General features: G+C 34.0%; 1 protein-coding gene across 1 annotated transcript in view; it reads right to left on the bottom strand.

The window, feature by feature from the left end:
• Window positions 1-12,933, bottom strand: part of LOC136027940 (transmembrane 9 superfamily member 4-like) — a 68,259-nt gene extending 55,326 nt beyond the window's left edge. The window contains exons 1-3 of the mRNA XM_065705409.1: window positions 12,845-12,933; window positions 7,742-7,955; window positions 2,974-3,142 (exon numbers count right to left, since the gene is read on the bottom strand). Of these exons, the coding sequence (XP_065561481.1) occupies window positions 2,974-3,142; window positions 7,742-7,955; window positions 12,845-12,853 (392 nt within the window). The 5' untranslated portion in view covers window positions 12,854-12,933. The remainder of the gene's footprint in view (window positions 1-2,973; window positions 3,143-7,741; window positions 7,956-12,844) is intronic.
• Between the last annotated feature and the right edge of the window lie 4,943 nt (window positions 12,934-17,876).

Raw genomic sequence — 17,876 nt, 5'->3', positions numbered from 1 at the left:
AATGAAAAGATCTCCATGTACCATCACGTAGTGGTTTCTAGTTTCCTCCCATGGACCCTTTTTAGTTAATTCGTACCAAAAAACTGGCGATTTTCTAAGGTTTATCTTTTGAATGTTTTAAAATTATGAAGTTCTTAGGGCCTGTATTATAGTTTCTACAGTGTCGTCACGTTGAGCCATGAAATAATACTTGTATTCCATGTTAGGCAGTAGTGTAAGGTTAAATCATGAAAAAAAAAAAAATTAAATTTAACGTCCGTAAAATTTGAACACTTTTAGGATCAAAAAGGGTAGAATTTGAAATCCGAAGCAAACAAGAGATGAATTAAGGAACTTTAAATTCTTTTAGTACAAGAAAATGATCTTTACAATAAATAACTGAGTTTTACTCAAAACGAGCAAAAATTAACATGAGTAGGGCTCAAAACCCCTAGCCTTCCCAAGGCCAGAACATAATTTGCACTTTACTGAAAAAAATTCAGATGAATGTGCATTGTCAGTTTAATGCACATATGCTGATATTTATTCCTTAAAATGTTAATAATAACTGAATTATTAAAGTTAGAGAAGTGAAAACTTTAAAATTAATTGTTGGTTTTTTTAGTTAAGTGCAAAGGGTAGAATTCGAAATCGCAAGCAAACAAGAGGTGAATTAAGGAACTTTAAATTCTTTTAGTACAAGAAAATGATCTTACCAATAAATAACTGAGTCAAACTCAAAGCAAGCAGAAATTAACATGAATAGGGCTCAAAACCCCTATGCCTTCCCAAGGCCAGAACATAGTTTGCACTTTACTGAGAAAAATTCAGATCAATGTGCATTGTCAGTTTAATACACATATGCTGATATTTATTATATAAAATGTTAATAATACCTGACTTATTTTAATTATAGGAGAGAAAACTTCTAAATTTAGTTTTTTTTTCGATAAAGTGCAAAAGGGAGAATTCAAAATCTCAAGTATAACAAGGGATGAATTAAGGAAGTTTGAATTCTTTTAGTACAAGAAAAATGGTCATTATCAAATATATTTAATACATATATGCTGATATTTATTATATAAAATATTATTAATAGCCTACCTGATTTATTTTAATTATAGGAGAGAAAACTTTTAAATTTAGTTTTTTTTTGAGTAAGGGCAACAGGTAGAATTCAAAATCTCGAGTATAAAAAGGGATGAATTAAGGAAGTTTGAATTCTTTTAGTACAAGAAAAATGGTCATTATCAAATATATTTGGATGAACCATCTGCTATTAATTTTCAGCATTTAAAAATTAAAAAAGTATTTTAAACGATGTTAGCAAATAACTAGAAAATGGTTTTACGAGATGAATTTATGAATGATAAATGTGATATGATAAGACATTAAAAATGAGAAAGCCACTCCTGGGTAAAAAGGAGAAAATAGAAGTTGATAATAAACTGCTGCCTAAGAAGTGGAATTTAACCACCTCAAAGGATGTTATGAATTGTTTCTATAAATATTTTGTAATTAATTGCAAAACTATACAATGGTACTTGGAAAAGAGTTAAAACGGCTACAAAATAATTACGTCAGGAATTCCAGGAGATAGTCAGTTGACTACAATTTTTCTGATGTTACTTTGAGAAAGTATTAATGGAATACAATCCAGTATAAATGCGATTTCATTTAAGATTATTAATTTTTCTAAAACTTTCTTCAAAAATTTTACGAATCAAATATTTTTAGTTTGATTTCAGTCCGTAAAAAGTTTAGCTGTAGTCTTTTTGTCCGTAAAAATTCAAGTCCATAAAAAGTTCAACTGTAGTCTTTTCGTCCGTAAAATTCAAGCACTAACAATCTGTTGATTCTCGAATTACACTTACAAAAGATTCTCAACTTTCTGAAGCTACTGGATACCAAATTTTTTAGCTAAATTTGGCAAATCTTTCATCCATGTTTTTTTTTTTTTTTTTTGGAACCTCTTACTATTAAAAACTGCATACGGAGATCCCCTTTATAAAAAATAGTGTCCTCCTATTTTTTTGTGATTTATTAATATACCTAAGGTTATGTAAGTTTCAACTTAATCTATTCAATCAATCAAATCCCATTTGCACTTTTTTTTATCTGAAGACCTTAGACTTAACTGAAAACCCAAAATTACAGTTGCTACAATTTTGCGCCTACTATTACCGAAAAAATTTATAACTGCACGTGGGGATCTTTTTCATTAAGTGTTATATTCTCCAATTTTTTCCGATTGATAAGATTATCTATGTTTACGTAAATTTCTGCTTAACCAATTCAAACAAGTGGATTTTATTTGCCCTGTCTTAACTGAAAACCAAAACTTACAGTTAAAAATGATACTCCTTTTTGATTCGATGGGCTCCTTTCGCAATGTTTTCTCTAGAACATACCATAGGCATAGAGTGAATTTTCGACAATTATTTCTTGTTGATATTTCCCCACGTTTTTTCAATTTTTTCTATTTTTTCAATTTTGCGCCTGCTACTACCCTAAAAATGAATATCTATACCTGGGGATCTTTTTCATTTAAAGCTATATTCTCAAATTTTTTCTCATTTATAAGATTATCTATGTTTATGTAATTTTTTACTGAACCAATTCAAACAATTAGATTTTATTTCCACAGTCTTAACTGAAAGCCAAAACTTACAGTTAAAAATGAGACTCCTTTTTGATTCAATTGGCTGCTTTCGCAATGTTTTCTTTAGAAAATACCATTGGTGTGGAGTGAATTTTCATCAACTATCTTTTTTTTATATTTCCCCACGTTCCTGCTTTTTTTTTAAATTTTGCACCCGCTACTTTAAAAAATGTATAACTGCACCTGGAGATCTTTTTCATGAAGTATTATATTCTCAAACTTTTTTCCGATTTATAAGATTATGTTTACGTAAATTTCTACTTAACAAATTTTTAATTCTACTTAACAATTAGATTTTATTTCCACTGTCTTAACTGAAGGCCAAAACTTACAGTTGAACATAGTACTCCTTTTTAATCCGATTGGCAGCTTCTGCACTGTCTTCTTTGCTCCATACCATCGGTGTGTCTTTACTATTACATAAAATACTACACTCCTGGTTCTCCAACATCTTCACATCATATGGTGTATTGATGATTCGGTCACCACGCAGAATTTCACCTAAGGAAATAAAAGACAAAAACTAATATACAAGGAATAACATGTTACAAATACCATTATTCAAAATTTACTTTTAGTCAAATTTAGAACCACCAAAATCTACAACACTTGAGCAGCTTCAGAATTCAGAGGCGAAAGGCTTAATAATAAGGAAGATTAAAGTTTTAAAGGCTTTTACGAGGCTTAAGGTTTTAATAGTTTTAACTCAAAAAAAAAAGGATACGGCATTAGACTTTACAGTCTGTACCGGCGGTGCTGATCTCCGTTTCTTGGCCCTTCTGCCAGGAAGTGCAATGGGGGGTTGGGGGCCAGCCATCCTGTGCTTTCGCACACCCTTCCTGTTTACCTTCCCCAGATTTCTCCAGGTACTCATTTAGAGCTGGGTCCGACTCTGGCTAAGCTTACAGAGTCACGCCACTGACCCCCGTCCCAAACTGAAGAATTGGGTACACTGGGATTCGACCCCGCGTCCTCTCAGACAAGGGATCCCGAATCCAGCGCACCAACCCACTCGGCCAGGACGGCTTTTGGTAGTTTTAGGAGTTTCGGCCAGGAGTTTTAACTCAAACACAAACAAAATTCTGTCTTGTTTCATAACACAGAAAAAATAAATTAATTTGGTCCCATACTAAACTTTGGTTGGTGAGATCTTACCATATACTGTGGTTCAAAACAGTGGCATAGTTTTGTCAAAATCCGGGGGGGGGGGCAAAGTTCGAGCCGCTTTTCCTAATTCAAGCGAAAATGACAATGAGAACTGAAACATGAGCCACATTATATTGTGAGGCAAAAACATACTAAGGACCCATTTCAGTGGATGCTTCAATTATGGTGACTTATCTTATTTTTGACGAGATTTATGAAGAAATGAAATTTCAGCTGGGGAGGGGTGCAAACTGGAGTCGGGGAGCAAACTGGGGTCTGGGCGGGAGTTGCCCCCATCCCCCATATAAAATTACGCCTCTGGTTCTAAATACATAAAACAAATAATAAACTTTTTAAACGCCAATTATATAACTTAATTTTCACTGGTGAAGGATATTTCAGTGATTCGCAGATGGACTAAGCACAAAATTACCAATTAATCATTGTCAATTAACCAATTAAGTAAGCTAGTAAAAGCAGTCAGTATTCACTGTATAATGAAACATATTCTACGACAGCGCCAACAATCATACTTTGGGCATCTTCATCAGCTTAGGTTAATAGGTCAAACAAAAGTAAGTTGTAATTTAGCTTATGGTAGGTTCGAACCATATAATGATTCTTCATTCATGTATTCCATACCCCTATGCTTGAGACATACTGACAAAAACTGTATCTTAGCCTCTAAAAATGACATAGAGCCGACACCAAAGTATATGAGAAACTTGTAAGAGCGGAAACTGGCACAAAAGTAAAAAAAAAAAACATCAACGACATCTAGTATGTCGTGAATCTGCTCCTTTTTTGGTTACCACTAGATATTGAATAAGTGTCTTTTGGTTATAATTTAAATACAGGGGAGGATAAAATAACAGAATTTCGTCATCAGTATACCTACCAACTTAAAAGTCAAATAGCATACTTACCTGCCAATCTTTTCTCAATCTAAGTCTATTCTGTGCAGACTGGATTTTGACTCAAAATAGTTATTGACGAAAAAATATCAGATACAGAGAAATATCAGCGTAAAACTCTATGAAATTGGAGATTATTTATATCAATTATCTTTTTTTAATTCCTACATTTTTAATTTAGTCAACAGGTGGAATATTGTAAATGGCAACAAAGGTGTAGATTTTAGTTCCTATCTCCCCATGTTACATCACCTAAGATCCAATTCTAAAAAAACAAAGTGGTGCAAAAGCACGTGCATTTGGCTGTGAAGAAGGATTTGCAATTCCCTTGCATGGTTTACAACACCCCAGCCTTATCATCTTAAATTTAAATCTTATTATTAATAATCTCATTGTTTTTAATTTGAAATTTCATTTTGGAGACACAATATAAAACCGCAAGTTCGACTCTTTTGCCTGAATTAGATTAAAAAAAAAAAGCTTTGTCAACCGAAAGTAAGAAGCAACATTAAAACTGAAACTGAAAATAATTATTCTTTATATGAGGGGGCTACCCCCTCCTAAATTCCTTGCTCTTCACGCATAAGTTTTGATACTTTTGAAAATGCGTCTGAATCTAATTAAACAATCCTTTTGTTTTTTGAGTTGTTCTTAAACAATTTCGGCAAAAAGTTTAGCGTAAAAAATGCAGTACTGAAGGGATTTCTCTTCATTTTAAGTTTTGATGTCGCTCCTCAGTTTAAGATCGAAAAACTTTTTTTACTATTTAGTTTGTGATTGTTTTTCAAATAACACTGGGAAATCTGTCTCCTCAATGGAATATCCCCCCTGTACAATATTCCTCCACGGAAAGTTTTCTTGTCATAAAATCCCCCAGGAAGTTCCCTCTCAAAAAAATTCCCACCAAAAAGTTCTCTCAAATGATCTGGCCTGAAAAAATCTCTTTAGCATACTTTTCCTTGAAAAAAAAAGACTCGTTTTTTACTTAGTTAATGATTGTTTTAAAAAGAATAGGAACAGAGTATAGAGCTAAAATAAAAAAACACTATGTCCATTTAAGTCATTAATAACCAATATAGGGAATATCTCAGAAATAGTGGGGGGATTGAGCTTGAACCTTTCAGGTGGTGTGGGAGAAAGAAGGGCAGAAAGGTAGGGACCCACGCAGGAGAGGGCTTCAACGCGTCGTCCACCAAAATCGAAAGATTTCAAGGCACTTTCGTTGTATTGATGTATGACACCCAAAATTAGGCAAGCTTTTTTGCTTCTCAGATTTGCTTAGACTTATAAGGCATGTACAGGGCAAAATAAACAAATGTTATTGAGAAACCCTTGTACTGATTCAACACACCCAAAAACCAGCCCCATTTTTTTTGTCTTTGATTGACTATTAAGTTACTGTGGATATATTCTAGGTAAAATAGGGAAAAAACATTATGAAAAATATGGATTGTAGATTTACAAAACCCCCAAATTGGCAAAGCATTATTGTTTTTTTTTTTTTGCTTGTGTGAATCTTGTAGGCTAAGTGAAAAGGATCTAGAGGGCCTTAACAAGGGCAACAATTTTTAGAAGAAAAATATGGTAATATTGCTTCGAGCTAGAATTCAATTTTTTTCAGCCTGATTCGCTTAAAAGTTTTGGCTATGTGGACAGCTCAATTGAAATTTCAAGACTGGGGAGGGAATCCAACTGAAAAAAAAATTGTAGAAACAAATCTAGTTGTTCTGAATTTTGATGTCCAATTTTTCATTTCTTTTTGAAAAGACACAATAGAATTTCTTATTAAATAACCTTAATATGCATTTCATTAACTATTAAAACAAAATAAAACACCAAAAGTTTATATTAATAAAATGCTAGATTAAGATGCATGCATACCCAAGGGTCCCCATAAGAAGGGGTTCAGAACAGCCTCAGCCCATTAGAGACCAAAACTGATGCACAACTTTCAATTCATATAAATATTAAATCCAATTCGCCATCCAATTGAAATTCTAAACTAAAACTATTATCAAAAGTTTATAGCCTTACATGATTGTTCATCAAAATTTTGACTGAATTAGGCCTACATTTAATTAAAATGAATAAAAAACAAAAATCATATAGATAACGAATGAATGCGAAAAAAAAAATCAAGTCAAACTTAAAATAAAATCATAAATTATCACAAAAAGAAGCAGGGTTGCCAAACCCCTAAACCTTCTAAGAGAGCTTCATTTGCACTTACTGAAATCAAAATATATCTTAAAGATTTCATCTCGCCCTTTTATTATTTTAATAAATAAGGACAAAATGTTGTTGAGATTTCAAAGCACTGATATCCTAACATTCATTAGTTCTGTCTGGTAAACTTGACTATTAAAGTGGTTTTCATACATTTTTTTAATGTTTTGACAAGTACAACCAGATTATTCATAATATACATCTTGTTTTCAATAAGACACAAATAACACTTAAGCAACTAGAGGGCAGGGGGAGGAGGGGGGCAATACTCTTATTTGTAAATGTTGACTAGTTTTGTCATGTTTCTTGGGAGTTGTTTATGTTACTACACATAAAAAGCATGCTGCTTAAAATACAAACAGTTTCCAGTAAGGCAGAAATAACACTCTGGCCTTTACAATCTTTAGGGGATGATTTTCCTACTCATGTTTGTGATGATTCATGTTCATTTTAAGTTTGATTTGACTATTCATTTTAGTTTCAATTCGTTTTCAGCTTCATTCATTAAACTATAACAACTTCAGTTATTTCTATGTTCACCACAATTATTCATTTCGATTGTTGCTTGTTTTGTGTGTTAATTGATTCATTGATAATAATATTTGCTTGTTTTAATTTTCAATTCTCATATAAGTTCATTTCTACTTAGCTTCAGTTTTAATATAGCTATTTAGTCTTTTTTTTAAATTCCTTTTTGAAGAAGGTTTTTTCTTATTAATTATTTAAAGACGGAGAAATTCAAACAAGAAGCAATATACAAAAACACATAAAACTCACAAACTTTTCAGTTATAACAGTCAAAAGCAAAACTTACCTAAATTTTCCGGAATAAATTCTTTTTGTTTAGGCTCACAAAATGGTAAAGATTCATAGCGATATGGCAACTGTGTCCTTGCACTGGTCATTTTTACAGCTCTTACACTAATTGAATCTCCTTTCGTAAATTCAACAGGAGCTACACCAGGGACATAAAATCCAAAAGCTGATGGTAGAAACATCAAAATACATGGTAATAGTGATTTGAGACACTGCAAAAAATATAAATAAACATGTAAATATTAAAAAACAATCAAATTAAGGAGTAATATTTTTTGTCAATATGTTTTTCTTGGTAATCACAGGTAGACAAACATCTAAACCTTGGAGGATATTTTAGGACTTTCTTATCAGGGTGTTCCTTTGAACCAACCTTATAGAGAAAGGGGAATCCCCCTATTCCTGCTATAAATGTTGGCATATTAATAATACTACGTCAATAACAATTTTGGAAGTAAATTTTGGATACTGTAGTCATGTCCTTTCCTAGACTGAGTCAGTGATTTCCTGAGATTCCTTCAAAGAATGACATTTTGCCATTTCCACATGATCATCATCATTGTTATTATTAAAAGCCCCACGAATAGCTCACAAAGTCTAGCCTTGATACAGCCTCTTGATAATAAGACCTAATGGGTAAAAATATTTTGGATTCTTCCCAAGAGTGGAGCCAGTATGGGTGTAAGTACATAAAAATTAATTGCCAAACATAATAAAACACAGATCTATATGTGTAACTTTTGGTCTACCTGTACCTGCCTTAATTTTCTCCCTAAATCAAGTAGGGTGATTTAGGTAAGTCCAATCCTTTATCAATTTTTTTTCAGCTTAATTTGGTCCCCAGATTTTTTTTTGAGTAGCTGGTACAATAAAAACTATTCGACATCACTCTTGGTCAAACTGGCAATATTCTTCACAATCCAGTTTTTTTAAGTCAAATTTAATCAGAGGGAGTCAAGAAAACAAACTTTTGATCACTTGCATGCCCTAGTGTGCATGTTGTACAGGCTGATAACTAGTCAAATTTGATGATGGTAGAGTGAAGGGACCAGCTCCCGAAAGCTCCAATGATCCAGCAAAGATGTATACTTCAATTTCATCTTTTTGGGGCCAATGAATAGTTGGCTAAGCTCAAACACCAAAGATATTTTACGCAAAAAGATTTTTGTCAGGAAAATCAAGCACTCTTTCGATATGCAAGCCTTATTGATCACATTTGCTATTGTACAATACAACATAGTACTCATTTAGCTGTATTTTTTGCTTTCTTCCTTCCCTTTCTTCATTGTATACCAATGGTATAACAGGTGTCAATCTGGTCAGTTTTGGAGCACAGTGAGACGTCAGTATTCACTCGAAAGATCATCTTTCTTTTCTTTCTTTTCTAGTTTTGGCTTGAGCATATTCACTTTTACTTTCTTTTTTTTTTGTCCTCCAGGTTTTCTTTTTTTCTTTCTGTATTTGTTCAAGCCCTCTTGAAGCCTCTACAGATGCAATTACTTTGGCTTCCTGAGCAATTCTATGCCTACCAGATGTCCCTAGTAATGAGGCATCAAGAGAATGGTAGTGTGCCGAGTCCAAGAGGAGTTCTTCATATGGTTTATCATGGGCATGAGTCTTTTTTTTGAATAGACAACATAGAAATAGTAATCTGACCAGTTTCAGAATTCACTGTGGTTGTCACTCTTATTAAATTCAGAGTCTCTGATGTCTTTTTCTCAACATATTGCCTTAACATTGTTGCCAGTTCATAGACCTCTGCTCATAGGATAATTTCAGCCCTTTGAAACTAACCCTGTAAAGGTTCTATAGAACACAGGATGCATGGAGTGGCAACAAGAGGATAATAACATTTTTTCTGAAGTGAGCTCCACAAGTGCCAAGAATAAATGGGGGGGGGGGGCATGGCCATCAAGAATAAGAGGTGTTTTTTCTCTCCTGAGGCAGGAAAACATCTTTAAACTAGTTATAGAAGAGGTCTATTGCCTTCCATCATTTTGTAGTAGCTGAAAAAAATGTATCAGGATGGTCTTTAATGATTAGCCATGAAATTTAGGTGTTTCCCCCAGGGAAATTACCAGTAGTGGCACTTTCGCATCTGATGCACTAATACATGGAGGAATAGGTGTGTTATTAAGCCCATAAACACCATTTTGCCACTTTGGTGGTGATCCTTTTGCTCTAGTGATGTTAAGGCTATCAGGATTGTGACAAAACGAAGTTTCATCCAAGTTGTACCAGTATTCTGGTTTGTCTAAGATGTTGAGCTCTTCTACTGTTTTTTTTTTTTTTTTTTTTTTTTTTTTTTTTTTTTTTTTTTTGTAGCATGTCATAAAACCCTAAAATAATGAAAGGGTCTACTTATTGCACAGCCCTCAGGGTTTTCAAGTTGCTCAGGGTCCTTAAGAAAGATGTTTTTTTTTTCTTAAACCCAAACCACCAGTCTTCACCTAGCTACTTCTTTGTGAAAAGAGTGGTAATTTTGTTCTTGCTGATATATTTCTTTACTTTGTCTAGGATCCATTGTTTGGTAAGCCCCTTGCCCCACTTTTCCATGACCTTTGGCAAACTCTGCTCAACATAGTTAGACAGAGTTTGTAAATAGTTGACACTCTGAAATATAGGCTAGAATGGCCAAAACCTAGCCAATTGTATACATAGGGTAAGTCCCCCCCCCCTTTGTTGGAATTTACCCTGTATGGTTTAGTCTGACATGTCAGATTTATTCCAAATTGGAGTATTACTCCAAATTGGAGTATTATTTCCACAAAAAGTGGAAACAATAATTTTTTTTTGAATAAATGAAACTTTGAATAATGATTTATTCTTCCCAGCAGTTTAAACTTGCCCCGCATATTTGGGTGATAAATTTGAGGAAGTTTATGTGAGTAACAGAGGAGTGACATGTTTGAGGTTTTAAACAGTTAATTGATTTACCATTGTAAGAAGTTGATTCAAGTTGATAGCAGAAATAAAAGAGAAGGATATTTTGAAGAAATGAAAAATCAAGATGGGAGGCTCGTCAAGGATTATATTTCGATAAATCAACTATTTACATTTCTAAATCTTCTATACTGGTAAAACGCCAACAATTGGGAGAAGGGATTGTTGAAACACAAATTTTCAGTCAACAAAGTCATAGTTTGCACCCAAGGCCCAAGAAAATTTGATTCTGCCTTGGCCCAACACGTGCACAATAACACTCACCACTTCATTTTGTTTGAAAACACTTCCATTATTCAGAGGTCCTTGTCGAAATATTTGCTTGATTTTTGTCTTCATATTTTGCTACTGGCTGACAAAATTATCATTTTCTCAACTATTTGATTTTTTCATTAATTATATATTTTCCTTTCCTGGTTTCTCACAAAACATTGAGCTTTAAATATTATAGGAATGTGTTGAAGCTTGTCTTAAGTTTAATATGGTCCTTTACTTTCCTTTGTAAAACTTCTTTTCTGGATAGCTGTGTTGTAATTAATGTTTATCAAGGGCTTATTTTGATAATTTTAAATATATATTTATAAAACTATGGTATAAATTAAATTAAAAAAACAAGTGTTTTTAACTGAAAGTAAGGAGCAACATTAAAACTTAAAATGAACAGAAGTTACTCAGTATATGAAAGGGCCTTTTCCTTTTCAACACCCCACTCTTTACGCTAAAGTTTTTTACCATTTTAAAAAGTAAAGTTAACAGGAAGTGTCAAACTTTAGCATAAAAAGCGGGGCGATGAGGAGGAAAAACCCCTTTCATATACAGAGTAATTTCTGTATAAGCATCTATATTAAGCATCTCAGACATATGATCTTTCTATATATCAAGTTTCATTAAGATACAACCACCCATTTTGAAGATAAAGATACCTCAATTTTCACGTCTTCCAAGATTTCTGGTTTCCTCATCCAACTCCCCTCAATGTCACTGGATCTGGTTGGGATTTAAAATAAGAGCTCTGAAGCACAAGATCCTTCTAAATATCAAACTTCATTAAGATCTGATCACCCATTTGTAAGTTACAAATACATCTTTCTATTTTTTTTTCAAATTACCCCCCCCCCCCAAAAAAAAAAAAACTCACCCAAAGAGAGCATATCCATTACAGTTACATCAATCATGTATTTAGGACTTGTGCTATTTTTCCCACTAAATTTCTGTTTTGCCTCTCTTCAGGTTTCTAAGAATCATTATTGGGCCTTCTTGAAGTAATTGACTTTCTCTATGATGTTATGATTTACAAAATAAATTTTATTGACACATATAACATAAACCTTATGCAATTGTAGCAACAAATCATAATTTTGAGTGAGAAGCCCCTTAAAAGTTCAAACTCTTATCTGTATTACCCCTGTCAAAAGCCTTTTAAAGATAAGAGTTTCAAACAGGGGATGCATTTAAATGCCTGCATTCCATTTTAAACTATACCATAAAAGGTAATAATTGTTTTTCAATGCAGGTGAACTAATTATGGAATATAGTAGCTTAAAAAACAGTGAAAAGTTGAATTTTCCTAAGGTAAGCAAGGATTCACACTTTTAATAGTAATATAGGATCAAATTTGACCAAAATATAAGCTGTAATGCACAAAAAACTGCATTATATAGAGGAGGGGGAAGGGGTATAGTTAGGGATCTCAAAATAACTTCCTGGGATATACTTTAGCCTGTAGACACATCCCTGAAAATTTCAATTCTCTAGCCCAACAACTTTCCAAGATAGCACGAAGTCAATGGACTAGAATTTTACCAAAAATAATTATTACCATCCTTAAATCAGCTAAAGATAGCAATTGTATCTCACTTGCCATTTTTATAGAACTCAACTCATTACTTTTGGTTCCTAAGGGCTGTTTTGGGCCGTTTAGAGGCTTAAAATTTTATTTTCTCTAAAGTTAATTATAGGATTATGAAAAACATCAAATGACATAGGCGTATTCACTTTCATTCCACCAAAATTAGGCTGTGTTTTAAACTGAAAATTTACTGCAATCTAAGCTACAGAAAAAACTAAAAGATGGAATTCTTAGATTGTAATATCACAATAGTAAGTTCAAGCTAGCCTATCTAGAAAACAATTATTTTAGGTGAATAAATAGAAATACTTTTCCCATTGCAATATCCTAGAAATAAGTAGAATTTCTTCTGCTTCTTCTTCTGTCTGATCAAATGTGGGCTTTTCAGAAGAGACTATACTGCTCAGTGTTTCTACTCTACCGATTTATCGGTAGATCTACCGATTTTAAGACTTTTCTACCGAATAAATTTCAAGCCTTCCGAAATTAAATAAAAAAAAACTAGTTTTTTAACTAAGGAGCGACATTAAAACGTAAAACGAACAGAAATTACTCCGTATTTGCAATCAGCTGTCCCCTCGGCGATCCCTCACTCTTTACGCTAAAGCTTTTAATTGTTTAAAAAGTAGAATTGTGGCAAAGAGTCAAACTTTAGCGTAAAGAGCGACGGATTGCGGAGGAGACAACCGATTGCATATCCGGAGTAATTTCTGTTCGTCTTAAGTTTTAGTGTCGCTCCCTACTTTTAGTAAAAAAAAAACTATTTTTTTTATTTAATTTCTGAACGTTTTTGAATTAATGAATGTTTGATTTTGGCTCTCCGCGCATAAATTATTAAAATGAAACTTGTATATTAATTCCTTTTTTTTGCTAAATGGCTATCTCTTAGTTTTGATCAGACGATTTTGAGAAATAAGGGGTGGGGAAGGAGGCCCATTTGCCCTCCAATTTTTCGGTTACTCAAAAAGCAACTAGAACTTTTAATTTTGATCGAACGTTTTTAATAGAAAAAATATGCGTAATTTAAGAATTAACTTACGTGACAAAATTTTATATTCTTATATTTTTATTATGTATACGAGGGGGTTTGTAATTTCGTTAATACCTCACTCTTTACACTAAATCGTAAGTTTTGTCCCAATTATTTAAGATTGACCACTGAATCGAAAAGGCCGTAGAATAAATAATTGAAATTACTAAAAATACTTTAGCATAAAGAGCGAGGTATTTATCTCTTTCTAAATACCTCGCTCTTTATGCTAAAGTATTTTTAGAACCCTCATATGCGTAATAATCTTACATTCGTTTTAAGTTTCATTGCTACTCCTAACTTTCAATTGAAAAAACGTTTTCATATTTATTTTTTCATTGTTTTTTATAGTAATGCTAGAAAAGCCTGCGCCCTTTTCATTGAATTTTTCTTCCCCCATGACATATTCCTCCAAGGAAAGATCCTCCCACATAGCCCCCTCCCTTCAACCCCAAACCTAAGAAATCCCCTGAAAGCGTCTGTACACTTCCACATAACCATTACTATATGTAAACACTGTTCAAAGTTTGAAACTTGCAGCCCCTCCCCCAGGGATTGAAAAATCCCCCTGAAAACGTCTGTACACTCCCCAATAACCATTATTATATGTAAACACTGGTCGAAGTTTGTAACTTACAGCCCCTCCCCCAGGGACTTTGGGGGAGTAAGTCATTACCAAAGACATAGTTATTATGGTTTTTGACTGTACGGAACAAAATGGCTATCTCAAAATTTTGATTCGTTGACTTTGGGAAAAAATGAGCGTGGGATGGGGCCTAGGTGCCCTCCAATTTTTTGGTCACTAAAAAGGGCACTAGAACTTTTCATTTCCGTTAGAATGAGCCCTCTTTCGACACTCTGGGACCACTTGGTCGATACGATGTTCCCTGGGAAAAAAACAAACAAATAAACACGCGCCCGTGATTTTTCTTCTGACAAAAAATACGAAATTCCACATGTTTGTAGATGGGAGCTTGAAATTTTTGCTGTAGGGTTCTCTGATATGCCGAATCCGATAGTGTGATTTTCTTTAAGATTATATGACTTTTAGGGGATGTTTCCCCCTATTTTCCAAAATAGGGCAAATTTTCTCAGGCTCGTAACTTTTGATGACAAAGACTAAATTAAATGAAACTTATATATTTAGAATCAGCATGAAAAAGCGATTCTTTTGATATATCTTTTATAAAAGAAATATTTCATTTTATATCTTTTATTATAATAAAATTCCTTTTTTTAGAGTTTCGTTTACTATTGAGCCGGGTTGCTCCTTACTACAGTTTGTTACCACGAACTGTTTGATACCGATTTCTTACCAATTTTTTGCGATTTTTTGCCGAATTTTTTTCTTATTGAATATTGCAGACAATGTTCAAGCAATTCCTTTAAAAGATATGAAATAGTGCTTTTCTCAAACGTGCACCATTATTGACAATTCGTCGCCTGAAAGCGGTTCTGCCGAATGTAACAATTTTTGGCGAAACTGAGTTGCGAACGCCATCTTGTGTAAAAAAATTCTCTTTCGAAAGGTCTAATTGACATTGCCGTAAGACATCTGTAACTGCCTGTATTTTCAGTTCTTCTTTGCCGAATCGCATATTTTTCGATTTCTTTACAGCGGTTTTGCCGAATCGCTTACGGGATTATAGCATGGTCCGTTTTGCCGAAAGTTGCTGATTTGCTGAACGCGACTTTGCAAAAGAAGAAGACGATCTTTTTTATCTTGGCGAACAAGATAATGGTATCCCCATTAGAGATATTTACCGCTGGAGACTTACAGATGTACTGCTAAATAATAAGAATCCTACCCTATCACCCTTCCCAAGTAACCCCCTTTCCAAGATTTATCATAGAATTCGGTCAGGTTCAAATGGGCTAAATTTTCAGGAATTTTCATATCAGATCCCTAATTCAGGTGGCGAAGTTCCCTCGTCCCCCCTTTGCAGGTCATGTAGTCTTAAGAATGAAACAATAGATCATTGCCTGTTTGAATGTAATTTGCTGACGTCTGCACAGTATACCCTGCAATGTAAAATGTTAGAATGCTTCAAACACCACAAAATTCCACTAACAGCCAAGAGTCTTGCTGACCATACTTTCTCGCAGAACACAGAGCTCAATATATATCCTCTTACAATTCAACTGCTGATATCAAAAGATATACTCCAAGAAATCTGAGCAGATACAAATCATATAAGACAAACCAGCTCCATAGCTCTGTCGATCCCACAGAGTGAGCCAAAAGGAAAAGGGCTAAATAGTATCGACTGAAAAGCCCGTCTGCTGAATAAGAAGAAGAAGAAGAAGATATAATTATGAGGCCGAAGAGACTGAAAATGTCGATTTCCCCAGAAATTTCTGAAATAGACAGGTAAGAATTAGATATTTTGAAACAGAAGTATGTATAGCAGCATTAATTGTAGTTTGCTTCCACAGTTCTAAAGGAGGCGCTAATGAAGGTTCATGGGCAGAAAAAGCTGGGTCAAAGATGTCAGTCAAGGAAACAGATGAGGTGGTAGGCTATTAACCCTTGCGCCACTGAACATACAACTGAACATGAGCTTGGTTCTCAACATTAGGTATATCTGCTTAAAAATTTTTCCTCTACTACTAAAGACCTCCTATGTTAGATCATTGATAGGGTAGCCACTAAAGAAAAAAATTATCAAACCTGAGCTTTTGAAGATCCGAATATGATTTTCCTATCTTTCAGCTTTGATTTGAGGCCAAAATCACCTCTCTATATTGCCTCTAAGCATTTTAAATCTTTTTTAGAAAAGAGTATTTTACAGAAGGAAATGCCTGTGTTTAACTATTGACTTTAGGGTTCTGTCCATCTAGTGGCCAAATTGGAACTATGTGCTTCAATGAAATTCTATGAAACTGGGTGGTTTTGAGCTGGTTTTGGGTGCATGAGAAACCCTAGCAAGTGAGTTAGATGGGAAAATGTGAATATGATCATCAAGGTTATAGTCCAGTAGAGTTATTACTTCTGTATAACACTGACTTTTTCTCCTTAGTATCAGTAAATTTTTGTAGGCAAGTTCAGCTGCTTTTTTTACATCTAAATTTACATTGAAAATTAAGAAATAATATTAAATAGCTAGGACATCTTACTGATGGACTTATAAAACACACAATTTTGTCCTGAATGCAATGGTATTTTTAAAATATTTTTTAGAGATGTTTTAGACATGTAAAACTGAAAAGCCAAATTCACAGTAATTCATGCTTCTATTACAAAAAAATCGCCAATTTGTGCCACTAGTTGTTTATGTGGCTACCCTATCATTGAGACTGACACCCTGGCATAGTTAACGAAAGTAATTCAGTTATACTAGGCTATCAAAGCTGGAGAAAACCCATATGATGGCCAGAATGGAGAACATAAAGCTTTCTTTTTTAGCCCCGAAGATTTGTCTTCAGATTCTGATGAAGATGCTGATCCGACGTGTTTCCCACAAGTAGAAAGTGGCGATAATACTGAAAATCCAGAATGTACACCCAGTAAGGGATCTTCATCAGAAGTCGAAAGTATTGCGCTCTGCGAAGATGCTGGCCAGTCCAGCTCTCCTACTGCTTGGACAAGTAATAGAACAGAAAATGAGCCAGAGGCTACCAGAGAAATCAGTGAAACAGCTTCTGCTAGCATGTCTCCAACCACAGAAGGAAATGATGGCACAGAAACGAGAAATGATACATCCAAAAAGGTCAGAAAGAGGTTAAATAACAAGGAAAAGTGGGTGAAAAATCAGATTAAGAATGCAGTAAACTCTGGAAATGTTTATCTGAACCTTGTTACTAAAAAATTACATGGAAAGGAGAAGGAAGTGAAACCCTTTAATTGCCCTCATTCGTGTCCTTTCAGATGTTTTGTACATTTCTCAGAGACTGATCGTCAGATTGTGTTTAAAAACTTTTGGGCATTGTCAAAAGATTCCAAAAGGGTGTGACAACTATTTGAAAACAACGAAACCTTTACCTAAAAAAAGGAACAAAAAAAGAGAGACTCGCCGGAAGCATACATTCCACTATTTCCTGTCAGTTCATAAGAAAACTGTGGAGGTCTGCAAAGGATTTTATTTTGCTACCCTAGACATCGATGATAAGCGTATACATTATGCTCATAAGTTATCAAGTGGTGGAGTACCTCCTATTAGTGTACCACAGAATCCTGTGAATAAAAGTAAAGAAGAGGATCTCGCGTACATAAGAAATCACATTGAAAGCTTCCCAACCATTGAATCTCATTACTGTCGTGCAAAAACCAACAGAAAGTTCCTCGACCCTTCACTCACTATAAGCGAAATG

This window comes from Artemia franciscana, chromosome 6, assembly GCF_032884065.1.
Source record: "Artemia franciscana chromosome 6, ASM3288406v1, whole genome shotgun sequence".
NCBI lineage: Eukaryota > Metazoa > Arthropoda > Branchiopoda > Anostraca > Artemiidae > Artemia > Artemia franciscana.
This window is presented reverse-complemented; position numbering and strand designations above follow the sequence as displayed.